At 57.9% G+C, this 14,480-nt stretch overlaps 1 protein-coding gene across 1 annotated transcript in view; it reads right to left on the reverse strand.

Annotated features, from left to right (window-relative positions):
- Nucleotides 1–9,624: 9,624 nt before the first annotated feature.
- ATG16L2 (autophagy related 16 like 2) overlaps nt 9,625–14,480 on the reverse strand; it is a 56,336-nt gene continuing 51,480 nt past the window's right edge. Inside the window, exons 16-18 of the mRNA XM_034759324.1 lie at nt 13,887–13,934; nt 12,208–12,309; nt 9,625–10,163 (exon numbers count right to left, since the gene is read on the reverse strand). Of these exons, the coding sequence (XP_034615215.1) occupies nt 10,076–10,163; nt 12,208–12,309; nt 13,887–13,934 (238 nt within the window). The 3' untranslated portion in view covers nt 9,625–10,075. The remainder of the gene's footprint in view (nt 10,164–12,207; nt 12,310–13,886; nt 13,935–14,480) is intronic.

The raw sequence follows: 14,480 nt of genomic DNA on the forward strand, positions 1-14,480 counted from the left end.
CATGGACTTTGGAGACTTTCCCGGGTGCACATATGGAAACTGAAGGATTCATGATCCATCGCTACTTGTCCCTCAGAACATACAGCATGTGTCGTTATGTCATTTGTAAGTTCAGATCTCTCATGGAAACTACAATTTTTGTGGCAATCTCCACATGCTACTGTCTCTCAGATGGTCGGTCTAAGCTAGTATTTTCCATACCACCTTAAACAAATAAACAATCAAGTCCTGATTTCATTTTGTGGAGGTGTAATGGATGTTGTAAATCTGATGCTTTAGACCACGATGTTGCTTAGCAAAAGAAAAAGAAAAAACACCACCTCTCAACTGGCTCATCCAGTTACTCAAACTTGCCCTCCAAATTCTTTTCCCAACAGAGCACTCGAGTGAAATTTGGAACAGAAGACAGTTTGCTCAGCAAGTTAATGAAGCTTTGTGAGAACAGGATTTGGGATGGAAAAACATCTCTCAACCTTTGGGACTTGGAATAAAATCTCTGAAGACCTTTTCGGGTTCAATAGAATTCAAAAAATGTTTTTTTTCCATCCTGTTGTAAGAACATGCAAAAGGTCATGCATTCAAATCATTCAACAGCTGCCATCTGGACATTTTGCTGGTAAAGAGCATGACAAAGGAACTGTAACTTGGTATTCGAGTCCATAGGCTAAAGGAAACTGTCAATCCACATGCGAGCTCTACTCAGGGTGATGCTGTGAGACAGCATCTGAAACTTTGAGCCAGACGGGAAGAACTTTGAATACTTCATGTTTTTATGCACGTCCTTATGCACGTAGAGTCAGAATTGCTTAGCTAGGGTGCAGGCCTAGTCTATGCCTAAAACTGAGATCGACCTAGCTACGTTGCTCAGGGCTGGTGTAGACGTGGCTAAGTCAATGGAGGAATTCTTCTGCCAACTGCAGCTGCTGTCATCATCAAAGAGTTGGATGAACTCCATGGAGGGAGGAGGGGATGGGCTCTCACTGGTGCTTGCACATCGTACTGGGCTCTTCCAATAAAAACTTCAGTAACTAGCTGAGTTTAGTTGTTTTTTATGAGGGGAGGGATAGCTCAGTGGTTTGAGCATTGACCTGCTAAACCTAGGGTTGTGAGTTCAGTCCTTGAGGGGGCCATTTAGGGATCTGGGGCAAAAAAATGGGATGATTTAGTTGGGGATTGGTCCTGCTTTGAGCAGGGGCTGGACTAGATGACCTCCTGAGGTCCCTTCCAACCCTGACATTCTATGATTTTAAGGCAAAATCACTCAGGCTTCCCCCTGGCTTGGGAGCTGGCATCCGGCCTGCAGTGTCCATCGAACGCCTTCAACACACAGAGGTGGGCACGCCCCCTCCCCCACACACACACACACATAGCAGAAGAGCTGCAGCACCTGATGCCCTGTCAGCTCTGCAGGCAGTGCTCCATCTGCTGGGACTGTTCTCCGGGCTTAGCGGATAAGTGGCATCGGCTTTAGTCTCTTCCTCTTTATACTGGAGAAGAATGAGTCAAACTTCAGGCCCCCTGGTTATGTGACAATCATTTAAAAAAGTCAGTCACTTTCTTCAAACACTGAACAAGGAACTCTAGGGAAAAAGGACGGTCACTGAAGCTTTATCTGCCTTGCTCTGCTTCAAACCTTCCCTGGCTCCCTGCTGCAGACTTCAAGATACAGACCTAGGAATCTCTCCTGCCCACCGGCCCATTACACCCCACCTGCCTGTAAGGGGATGGTGGTGAAGCACTGGAATGCGTTACCAAGGGAGGTGGTGGAGTCTCCTTCATTGGAGGTTTTTAAGGTCAGGCTTGACAAAGCCCTGGCTGGGATGATTTAGTTGGGAATTGGTCCTGCTTTGAGCAGGGGGTTGGACTAGATGACCTCCTGAGGTCCCTTCCAACCCTGACATTCTATGATTCTAAGGGGATGAAAGGACCTGCCAGGATCTCCCTCGAGCTTTAGAGTAAAGTGATGCGCCCGGTGGGTTGATTTGACTTCCGCAGAACAAGATGTAATAATGGGCGGGTTCATTTCCCCCTAACACACCTTTGAAACGCTCCCTGCCCCCTGGACTCAAGCGGGAGCTGATTGTTCTCGGTTCTAACCTTCCTCCTGAGGCTGGGATGTTCGCTTGTTGTTACGGGTCCATTTCAGACACCTGAAGGAAACAGCATCGTGTAGAATTCTACAGCCTCCTCGAACAGCCTCCTCGCATTAGATGGACTCCAAACCGAAACGAGCAGCTGACGTTTGCAAAGCGCTAAACAAATATTAACTGGCTTTATCTCCCCTGCTAAGGTCGGTCTTAGCCCCGCTTTGCGCATGAACTGTTCAGCAGGCAGTTCAGGGCCTTGCTGGGAGCGACTCAGAGCTGGGAGTAGGAACCCTGGGTGCATCTTAACAAAACCGCTGTTTTGCCCAGGTGCCGGCAAACCCTGGCAATCTGAAGGCGCGGCTAAGCGAGGATGTGTGGTAGGGTGGCCTAGTGGGTAAAGCACCTGGCTGGGACTCAGGGGAGCTCAGTTCACGCTCCCGCTCTGCCCCAGGTGTCTTGTGTAACTGCTGGGAAGCTGATTGGCGTTCCCAGAATCCCTGTCTCTCACGGGTATTGCAGCTTAAACTCACCAAGAGGGGGCGGCACTCGGCTGCCATGGTGCAGACAGGTCCTTAGGGAGTCAGAAGCCCAGATGAGCCTCTCTGCCCACATGCCAGTCTGAGTGCCCGCTGCTCACAAGCCCCTTCCGTGCTCCTCTGCTCTGTTTCCCCTCCCCCATGGAGCTCCTCTGAGCCAGGAGCACTGATTGCCAGCTCCCCGCTCCAGAGCCAGGGAGCCCTGCACCCCGAAACCACGGCTGGAGTCAAAACAGCCCCCTCGCCCCTGCTGCAGCCTGTATCTCAGGGACCACCCAGCAGCCCGCCCCATCCCATTCCCCGCTAAACCATCAGCAGCTGCTCCCTTGGGCTGCTCTGATCTGTGCATCCGGGCTGAGATTTCCCGCAAAAGGCTGCAGCACAGAGCAAGAGAAAGCCGAGGGGGACATGCCCCCATGGAAACAAAAGCTGTAGCCAGGCTCAGGGCTGCTTTGCAGTAACTCCCCGTCACTTAGCCAGTGGGGACTGATTCGAAATGCAGCCACTGAAATCGAAGGGCGGCTGTGGAGTGAAGGAACTGGCTTCATCTCCCCTTACGTGCCGCACTCCGGAATGAAGCTGGGTTAGCGGATATTGAGACAGCGCCTTGCACTGTAATGGAAGGCCCCGTCTCCAGGAAGTGCTCAGCATTGTGATGAACGGCTTCATGTGTAGAGGCAGCGCGAGCGAAGCCAGTCACTGAGCCTCGCTGTGCCTCAGTTTCCCCATCTGGACAGCCCTGCCCGACCTCAGAGGGGCGTTGCGGGGCTAAATACACTGCAGAGTGAGAGACGCTCAGACACTACGGTGATGAGGGCCAGCTAGGTACCTAAGGCAGATGCCATGGTACCTAGATACCTGCAGGAGCAGGCCAGGGCAGGCTGAGCCAAGCCCTCAGTAGGGGGCACTGCTCTGATAGAGGAAACACCCGTCAGCAAAGATGCAGCACTAGGGTCTGAGGCCCAAACTCAGCTCCACGGCTAGAGGGCCGGCTGCTGGAGCAACGGGCAGGGAAGATGACACGCAGGTTCGTAGGCGGGATGGCCAGCGGGGAACATTTTGAGTATCTAGCCTGAGTCCTCATGCAGTGACTCCTGCTGCCTCCCGCCCACAACACCTGCGTGCGCCCGAGCGCCTTTTAGACTCAAGCCGTCCCTGACCCTTCGCTTTGTTCTCTTCTCAGCTGTCCCGTTGTGGCAACGTGCAGACCCCAGACCTGGACATGGGCTCCAGTAACGGTCGGGCCAACGCCGTACACAGAGACGCTACCACCACCCTGCTCGTCCTTGCTGGGTTGCATTAACCCTCTTAGCCAGCACAGCACTCCGGGCGCGCGCTTTGATCCTCCCTCCACCAGCCGTAGGTTGGGTTGGGGAGGAGCTTTTGCATGTGAGATCGCTGGCACTGAATAAGCTCTGCCCCCAGGGCAGCATGGCAGGGTGACCTGCTCTGGGAGCAGACCCCGTTAAGCACTGCCCTGTCTTATATGTGTGTGACGGAGCTGGGAGCAGGGCAGATTTGACCTGGGAATGTTGCAGGGGGATTGCAGTGGGGATGTGGGACTTCCCTTGAAGGAAGCTACCTGAGCTGTAACCTGAGCCAGGAACGGGGGTGGGGAGAATTAACACCTTCTGCCCGGGAGACTGAACAAAGGAGAGGAGCAGCGGGAGGGGCTGGGAGTTTAGTTTCGGTTTGGGCTGGGTGGTGCAACGCAGGGAACCCCAAGCTGGGGTCTAAGCTCCCTGAACCTCCCAGAGGGACCTAATTGAGGGGGTCTGGTCGTACCTACACGCTCTGCTTGAGACTGTGTTCCTGTCCTTAAATAAACCTTCTGCTTTACTGGCTGGTTGAGAGTCGCAGTGAATCTCGGGAAGAGGGGTGCAGGGCCCTAACTCCCCCACAATCCGCAACAATGTGCCACTCACCAGTCACGGACAGAGACGTAAGACATCCTCAGCCTGTGAGCTATAGAATGCTTAGAGCCTGGAACCCATCATCAGGACGCCTGGGTTCTACTGCTACTGGCTGGCAGCGGGACCTGGGGTAAGGCTCTTACCTTTTGTGCCTCAGTTTCCTCATTTATGCAACTGGACCCCTCTCACGGGGGGCTGCGAGGTTCATTGAACGCAGGGAAGGGGGGGCGGCTCAGTGGAAAGTGTTTATTATTTGGGGCATGGGTCTGATCCCGCGACGATGGCAAACCTGAGAGCAATTCTCCCGCTCCTTGGCTCTCCCCACAGGGACGGGAGGTCTGAATCAGCAGATCCCGGTTCCACTGGCTCATCAGAAAGCCAATGCCCATCCACTTCTCTATGCGAGCAAGAGCACGGCGAGCTCCCCGCACCCTGCTCCCGGCAGAGCAGAGCTCCTGATAACCTGGGATGCCCAGAAACGAGCTGGCCGGCTGGCTAATCTCTCCCCCGCAGATGCTTCCCCCAGCTGGCGCTGTCCGGAGGAAGAGAACTAACGGCAGAGGGTGCCGGTCAGCCCAACGGGGCCTGCACGCGGCCTGCCCTGACCTTGTGCTGTTGGCCCCATTCCAATAGCGACGATGTCCCTTTCCAGCAGCAAGCCTCCTGGGTGGGGAGCGCTGGGAATAAGCAGGTCCAGCGGGTGCCGGGTGCCGCCCACCCGCGCTTAGCACGGAGCTGGCTGCCCAGGTTATGCTGATCACATGGCCACAAAGGACCGATCGAGAGGTTAATGAATTAAGTCTCCCACAGCCTTGCCAGGTGGGAAGTACCCCCATTTTACAGCCAGGAAAACTGAGGCACAAAGAATGGCAGTGACTTGTCCCGGGCACAGCTGGGATTGTACCACTGGCCTTTGCACAGCACAGCTCACGGGCCGGCCACCGGATGGGAGAGTCCACTAAGGCGTTACCCCTGCTCCAACTTCTGGCTTCTCTTGGCAGATCCAGCTGGTGAGGAGCTCCGCCCCGGGATCGACTAGCCAATGAGCAGCCTTGCAGCTGGAGGGCAAGTGTGCTGCAGCATTGCATGCTGGGTATGGGCCTCACCAAGGCCGGCCCACAACACTGTTTTTCCCTGACTTTTGCCACCCTCATAAAGACCCTTAGTGTTTCTCATAACGTGGTCTCCCCCGTAATCCTCACAACAGCCCTCTGAGCTAGTGCAGCCTGGTTACTATCCCAGTACACTGAGAGGGAAACTGAGGCACATACAGACCACATGACTTGCCAACAGCCAGTGTCAGAGCTGGGGTTAGGGCTCAGGAATTGCTGGCTCCCAGTCCCACACCCACAGCACTGGAGCAGACCTACAGAGAAGACAGGTAAGTGTTGTAAGAAACCCACAGGGCACGTCAGACTCACTGGTTGTCACTATGCCACACACGACGACACAGAACAATCGCGGAGCCAGCCGGCACATAACTCTCAGCCTCCTGCTCTAACGACAAAGGGTCCTGCCTCATGAGCTAAAGGAGAATCTCCATTAGCACTGTAGGGGTTATGACACACAGCTGAGGACGGCTGATTCCCTCCAGTAGACGGCAGCTGTGCACAGGTCACTGCAGCAGCACCCCCACAAAGCAAGCCAGGTGGGCCAGCCGGCACGATCAGCAGCATGCGTGATGCTAGGAATCACGTCGTCGATGCGGAATAAATCACCAGCAGTGCCACGGCGGCTCATGTAAATTGCAGGCACGAAATAGGGAGCCCTTGGCACTTGTGCTGGGCAAACTGCCAGCCCCTGTGTGGATTTCACCGGCCCGGCCCAGGGGATGGTCAGTGCTCAGCTCTTTATCTCTGCCCGTGTGGGCCTTTTTAGTGTATCCCGGCATCTGAACTGGGGGGGCACAGGGTTCATGACCGAACCCCCAAAACCACTTTCACAAAGCTGGCGGCTGCCCTTCAGGGACTAGCACCCCTTGAAATGCTACAGCTCCTTCCATAGCAAAAGCGCCCAGAGCATTGGATGAGCTGCACCACCAAAACCCACACACAGCAGTGCAGGGAGACGTGATCTCTCTAAGTCAGGGCTAAAGGGCATCGGTGGGGGAAGGATGCGTTCCTACTATGCCCGTTCTGCTGCCAGAGGACGTCAGTTTCTGGGATCACTGAAACCGGAGCCTTTGAGGAGCACTCGAGCCCCATAAAACAGCTGTGAGTAACTCCTCGGTGGGCGGCCTGGCTCTGGAGCTGCCGGGTCTCTCCTCCAAGAGGCTGGGCTCCAAAGGAGAGTTAGAGCCTGGGGAAAAGAAACAGCCTAGAACTCCAAACCGTGTTTTAAAGCTGTATTCACAGGACACCGCTGCCATGACATTACAGTCCCAGAGAAGGATATGGACTAGACACACATCCGCTACTGGGCCTTCCGCTGCCTTGACCTAGGAACCTCACACGGCCAATGCCTGGCATAGTGGGGGGGGCATTAGCCAGATGTATCTAAGTGCCCTGGTAGGTCTCACCCCCCACACATGGGAAGTGCACATTCAGCAGCAGGACTGGTGGTGTCCTGCCTGGTGCAGCCCGCTGCACGTGTGTACCACCTGGCCATGCCCTGCCCATTCAGCTGTGCAGCCACGGCACCCCGCCACCCGGCAGGGGCATCTCGACCCGAATGAGCCCATCCACCACGGGCCGTGCCCTGTGTTCCCAGCGGGGGCCTCTCCCCCGGCAGGGGCATCTCGACCCGAATGAGCCCACCCACCCCGGGCCGTGCCCTGTGCTCCCAGCGGGGGCCTCTCCCCCGGCAGGGGCATCTCGACCCAAATGAGCCCACCCACCCCGGGCCGTGCCCTGTGCTCCCAGCGGGGGCCTCTCCCCTGGCAGGCAAAGAGGCACAAAGATTATTCGCGGTGACAAACGAACTCCACGGCTTGCATGGTGGAGCAGGCTGAAATCAGGGGATCAGATTGCCCACCCCTCCAGCCCTGCTTTACCATTGCCTGTGTGGAATCAGATCAGGGGATTGGACTGCACCGTGGACCCCCCCAGGCATGGTTTAGAACCCCCTAGCAGAGGCAGGAAGGGATGGAGAGGAGAGAGTCGCTCAGTGGCTCACCCCTGGGGAAAAGTGTCCAGGCGCCATGTCTGGAGCCCAGCAGGCTGGCGTCTATGGCTCTTGGCTTGGCATGATGGCCCAGGCCACGGAGATGGTGTCCCAAGGGGCAATCCACTATTCCCAAAGCAGCCCCCTCTCCTAGTCCCACTGCAGTTAACGGGAGCTTGGCCACGGGCTGCACTGGGTCCGGGATCTCACTCCTCTCCCCCTCGGGCAGAGTTAGTCTCAGTCGCCTGTGGGAGGCACCGACTGGTCAGGGTGGGGCAGAGCCTAGAGACCCGGCTCACTAACCCCTCTGCACACAGCCCTGGCTCTGACTCGGGCTGGAGCCGAGCTCTGCTTCCGTCCACACATGCAAGCCTGACTCAGGTCAGCAAGCGTCCTCGGGCCCATCTGGGGGGCGGGTCAGAGTCCGAGTCCTGCTGGGACTCGGGCCCAGGGCCCGTCGTTCTGCAGCGTGGACGCGGCTCAGGCCGCAGACCCGAGTCAGAAGCGCTGCGTCGGGCCGTGGCCGAGCGGCCCGGCTCCAGGTTTACAATGCAGCGTGGCCGCTCAAGTGCATTGCAAATGCTGGATCCTCACGCCCGGGTCCCGCAGACGGCGGTTTGCAAGGGAGGGTGGACGGCTCCATGGAGTCCAGGCCCTCAGATGCAAGAGTGAGCTTGTCACCCCCTGCCTCAGGGTTAAATGCCAGGCACAAACTGCTCCTCCCCCTCCCGAATGTCCCATAGCCGGAGTCCGGTGGGCAGGGTCGGCTTTAGGCCAATTCAACCAATTCCCCTGAATCGGGCCCCGCCCCTAAGAGGGCCCCGCGCCCAAGCCCCGGTACGGTGTACCAGCAAGAGCTAGTGTGCTGTACCTGGGTGGCCCGGCTTCCCCAGGGAGCCCCAGGCCCTTTAAATTGCCACCAGAGCCCCACAGCTGGAGCCCTGGGGTAGGGCTGTGGGCCTCTGGGGGCTATTTAAAAAGTCCGGGGCTCCCGTTGCTTCTACCACCCCGGCCCTTTAAATAGCCGTTGGAGCCCCGCCGCTTCCCCAGGACTCCCGCAGCTATTGAAAGGGCTAGGGCGGTGGAAGCAGGGGATCCCCGGGCCCTTTAAATAGCCCCCAAACCCCGGGCTGCTGCTACCCCGGTGGGGGAGGGAGGAGGAGGAGGAGGGGGCACTTACCATACATGGTGGGCTGTACCCACACCCTCTGCCCGCACCAGCCTCGCATCCCCTGCCCTGCCCGCAGCCAGCTCCTGTCTCCAGCCAGCCCTGCACCCCCTGCCCTGCCTCCAGCCAGCCTGTCTCTCCCCCGCCCCCCGCCCCCCCCCCCTGCCGCCAGCCCCTGCCATACCCCCTGCCCTGCACCCCCGTCTTGCCTGCAGCAGCCCTGCACCCCCTGCCCTTCCCGCACCAGCTCTGCACCCCCTGCCCTGCCTGTAGCCAACCCTGTACCCCCTGCCCTGTCTCCAGCCAACCCCTGCCGCACCCCCTTGCCTGAAGCCAGCCAGTCCCACACTCCTCTGTCTCCAGCCCTGCCAACCCCTGCGGCCTTGCCTGAAGCCAGCCAGCCCACCCCACACACCCCTGTCTCCAGCCAGACTCGCACCCCTTGCCCTGCCTGCAGCCAGACCCTACCTCCAGTCAGCCCTGCCCTGCCTCCAGCCAGCCCCATGTCCAGTGGTGCCCTGCAGTTCCCAGGGCATAACCCTGCACACCTACTTCAATGAGGGGGGCAGGGAGCAGCTGGGACCCACACATGTGAAACGGAGCTCATTTCTAGTTCAGGCCCATCTTTTTAAAAAAGAACTTTAGGGAGGGTTAACATACATCCGTATTTTCCCGGACATGTCAGGCTTTTTGGTTCTTAAATCGCCATCCGGGAGGAAATACGGACGTATGGTAACCCTATTGGTACAAAAAATACATACTGGGGCACATCCCTTAAATCAGAACTTTTTATAGGGAACCGGTTGCTAAGTAATGAAAGACTTTTTTTTACATGTTTTTTTTTTTTTTTTAAGTCATCCCTGCTGGGGCCCCGCCGAAAATGTTCGAATTGGGCCCTGCATTTCCTAAAGCCGGCCCTGCCGGTGGGTATGTCTGTCCTTCAGGCACGACGGGCCCGTTCCTGCAGACGCTGGCCCAGCAGCCTCCCGCTCCTGCTTCCCTTGGTTTTCTAATCTTCCTTTTCCAAAATGTCAGCGTCCTGCGAAGTGCCCCGGCTGCCGTTGAGTGGGCAGAGGTCTTTGGAGAGCAGCAGACGCGGCTTCTAACCCCACCTCTGCCCATCCGGGTCCTTTTCCACTCTCCAGCCCTGGGCTGCTTCGGTCCTTGGGAGCTGAACAGTAGCAGCAGGGGCCGGGCAGGGCTGCAGATAAAGGAGGGGCTGGTGTCCTCTCTGGATTCCTCCTCTGCAGCCCGGCATCACGCTGAGCCCTATTTCCAGAGCACCACCTTCTTCGCCTGGTCCACGCTCACAACACACTGGCCCGAGAAGCACCACGCCACGGCATTCACCGAGGCCCTGGATGGGGGACAAAGACACAGGCAAGGAGAATTAACAGGACGCTAACAAGGGTCTGCCCTTCCCATATAGGGCTCTCTAGTAGTGCCAGGGGGAAGGGATGCTATTATCCCAGTGGGGAAACTGAGGCACGGGTAAGTTAAGTGGCTCAGCCAAAGCCATGGAGGGCTTGGGCCAGAGTAGACCACAGGAGTTCCTGGCTCCCGTCCTGTGCTCACACCACTCGCCCGTCAGTGAAAGAGGATACCCTTGTAAGAAACAGTATTCTACAAATGGGGAAACCGAGCAGTTAAGTGATCACATATTGAGTTGGTGGAAGAGCAGGGCAGAGAAGCCAGGCTTCCTGGCTGCCAGTCCCCTCCCTTAACCACTGGGTCGCCCTGTCCTCCTTCCTAGGGGGCAATAACACAAGCTCAATCACCCAGCACCCAGCTCTGTAAAGCCTCCCCTGGGGATTAAAGCACAGCCCCCGCGCAAGTCTTGGGGCCGGGGAAAAGGACGTGGGCATGGGGAGGATCCCACAGAACAGCCTGCAGCACAACTGGCTCTGGTCCTGCCCACTCCCCCCCCCCCCCCAAAGGACCCTTGGAAAGGAAATGAAGACTGCAGGGAGGGGGGCATGGCAGGGAGGGGGGACCCCATTACCACACTCACTATGGTGGAAACAGCTTCACCCCCACTCTCTAAAGCTCCCCAGTGTCCTGTGCACTAACCCTGCGCCCCGTTTTCTCGGGCTCTGGCTGAGCGGGGGTTGCAACAGGCTCCATCTGCCCCTCCCCCAAAATGTGGGCCCCTCCAGGAACTTCTGGGGTGCCCTAGACAGGCCTTTCTTCAAAGCCTCTTTCCCAGGCTCCCTGTCCCGGCCAGCCCACTCCCCCTAATGCACCTTAGAATCATAGAATATCAGGGTTGGAAGGGACCTCAGGAGGTATCTAGTCCAACCCCCTGCTCAAAGCAGGACCAACCCCAACTAAATCATCCCAGCCAGGGCTTTGTCAAGCCAGGCCTTAAAAACCTCTAAGGATGGAGATTCCACCACCTCCCTAGGTAACCCATTCCAGTGCTTCACCACCCTCCTAGTGAAATAGTTTTTCCTAATATCCAACCTAAACCTCCCCCACTGCAACTTGAGACCATTGCTCCTTGTTCTGTCATCTGCCACCACTGAGAACAGCCGAGCTCCATCCTCTTTGGAACCCCCCTTCAGGTAGTTGAAAGCAGCTATCAAATCCCCCCTCATTCTTCTCTTCTGCAGACTAAATAACCCCAGTTCCCTAAGCATCTCCTCATAAGTCATGTGCTCCAGCCCCCTGATCATTTTCGCTGCCCTCTGCTGGACTCTCTCCAATTTGTCCACATCCCTTCTGTAGTGGGGAGACCAAAACTGGATGCAATACTCCAGGTGTGGCCTCACCAGTCGAATGGAGGGGAATGATCACGTCCCTCGATCTGCTGGCAATGCTCCTACAATACAGACCAATATGCCATTGGCCTTCTTGACAACAAGGACACACTGCTGACTCATATCCAGCTTCTTGTCCACTATAACCCCCAGGTCCTTTTCTGCAGAACTGCTGCTTAGCCAGTCGGTCCCCAGCCTGTAGCAGTGCATGGGATTCTTCTGTCCTAAGTGCAGGACTTTGCACTTGTCCTTGTTGAATCTCATCAGATTCCTTTTGGCCCAATCCTCCAATTTCTCTAGGTCACTCTGGACCCTATCCCTACCCTCCAGTGTATCTACCTCTCCCCCCAGTTTAGTGTCATCCGCAAACTTGCGGAGGGTGCAATTAATCCCATCATCCAGATCATTAATAAAGATGTTGAACAAAACCTTGATCAACTGTATCCCAGGAGCCTGGTCTGTTCCCGACTGGGCTGTTGCGCTGTATTCCTTCCCCGCGGGAGCAGCCAGAGCAGGCTCCCCTCCCTCCTGATCTGACCCCCTGCTGCCTCTGGGGCTGCCCCATCCCCAGGATCCTGGTTTAATGCACTCAGCCTAGACCCTTTAGGACAGCAACCTGCCCTAGGGCCAGCGGAGCATCACCTGTGCTCCCCAGACAGGATCGTTTCCAGCTTCCCGCTCTCCATGTTCCAGAGGTAGAGGGAGCCGTCCGAGGAGCCCACCAGCGCGTAACTCTTATCGGGGCTAGAGGGGGGACAAGGAACAGAGACGAGTATAAGATCAGCATGCAGAGACTCCTCTGCTGGTTCTTTGATACTGGCACATGACATTGGGACTCCGGGCCAGAGAGGCACAGAATCCACTCCAGGGTTTGGGAGCTCCATCCAGAGAAGTACATTGAGACAAGAGACTGCAGCAAACCTGTGGAACTCCCTGCTGCAGGAGGATGCTGCTTAACCAAAAGGGCTGGAGAGTTTTAGAGTTTCTAATGGTCACAGCTCTGCAAGCCTGGGGCAGACTAAGGGTAGCTGCAGCCCAGGTTCCAGGCTGTTCATTCATCACCCGCAGGCGCCAGCAAAGAATCTCAGGAACCTCCCTCTCCCTCAAAAAACAGCCGGGAAGAAAATTGAGGGGCAGGTGGGAGACAACCGCTGTCTCAAGGACAGCAGAATAGCCACGACAACAAGCAGAAGCCGTCCACCTAGAGTGTGCGATGGAGCTGGGAGCCAGCTGCCTGGCCTAGAGACGGGGAAAAGCCATTGCAAGCTCACCTCTGGGAGGCCTGGGCGGCCGGTGAGCTTGCCGCTGATTCTGGCAAGGGAGCAGGGCTGGAGCGGCAGGGCAGATCCCCAGCGCTGGGAAACAGCCCTTTGGGTTTTCAGGAGAACGCAGGGCCCTGCTCTTGGCGGGATGTGGGAGGAGCTGCTCACGGGGAAAGCTGCCAGCAGGCTCCCAGGGGCTCCCTCCGGCTCCTGGGATTCCTCCTCCAGGGTCACCTGGGGCCCTGCTGGCACCCCGGTCAGGGTCAAGAGCAGCATGAGGCATTTGGGGAAGGGAGCATCACTGGATAGGGTCCATACAGCCCAGAAAGGGGGGCAACGAGACCCGTTTTCGCCTCCACCTCCCACCCCGTCCAAAGCTTGGGCTGGCCGGTGACAGGGGGGCGGGGGCGGAGACAACTTTCCACATCAGATCCAGCCGCAGCCACAGACTGGGGTGTGAGCAGAGTTCGGGTCAGGAAGGAGCGAGGGGCACTGGCAGGGCCGGGGGTGGCGATGCCCAGGACTGGGATAGCAGGGTCTATGGGGCAGGAGCGAGGGGCACTGGCAGGGCCGGGGGTGGCGATGCTCAGGACTGGGATAGCAGGGTCCGTGGGGCAGGAGCGAGGGGCACTGGCAGGGCCGGGGGNTGGCAGTGCCCAGGACTGGGATAGCAGGGTCTGTGGGGCAGGAGCGAGGGGCACTGGCAGTGCGGGGGGTGGCGATGCCCAGGACTGGGATAGCAGGGTCCATGGGGCAGGAGCGAGGGGCACTGGCTGGGCTGTGGGTAGGACGCTTGCCCATTATTTACATGCTCTATGCCCAGCTCGCTGGCACTGTGGGTCCTTCTCTCACAACAATAACCCAGAGCTGTGTCAACGGATGGGCTGGGCTTGGCACTGCAGATCCCCAGCTCCGTTCACAACCATGTGCCCTCGTGCGAGGAGTGCCCCTCCCGGTGACCCCTGTGGGGTGTTTCTCCTTATCACCCTGCGGGAGGGCCAAGCCTGCACGATGGTGTGTACAGCTCCGAGCACAGCCACCACCCCCACCCCCGCTCACCTGAAGATCGCCTTCGTCCAGTCCGAGCCGCACTTGAAGCCGTCGGCCCTGCAGACACAAACCGTCCCTGGTGAACGTGCATCGCTCCCTCGCGAAGGGTGACAGCTCCCCATGGGACATGCCCGGGGCCGGGGCTCGGAGCCCCACAGAGGGGCTGGGACAGGCTCCGCTGCTCAATACAAGCCGCCCTGGGGAGAGCTGCTGGCTTGTGGGGCAAAGGGCCAGGCTCTGGGTTCAGACACGAGATCCCTGCAACTTCAGGGACCCAGCACTCCGGCTTCCACACCCCGGGCAGCCAGCGCCAGACGCAGGCCCGTGGGATGGCGCAAGCGTCTTCTGACAGGGTAACGCCAGCGTCTCTGCCAGCCCACAAGGACACTGGGTGGCATCACCCATTTGGGCCTAGCCCCCTGCGGGCTCAGACAGCCGCTCGCCCAGCCGTGATGCGGAAGAGGGGGCGTGCCCAGCGTTGGCCTGGTCAGGCTCCTGGAGGAGCAGTGCGACTGGCTATGGAGGGGTGGCTTCGCCGAAGGGAGGGTGCTATGGGCGGGCAGGACGCAGAACTGGGCTCAATTCCCAACTCTGCCACTGGCC

Source organism: Trachemys scripta, chromosome 1, assembly GCF_013100865.1.
Source record: "Trachemys scripta elegans isolate TJP31775 chromosome 1, CAS_Tse_1.0, whole genome shotgun sequence".
NCBI classification, from domain to species: domain Eukaryota; kingdom Metazoa; phylum Chordata; order Testudines; family Emydidae; genus Trachemys; species Trachemys scripta.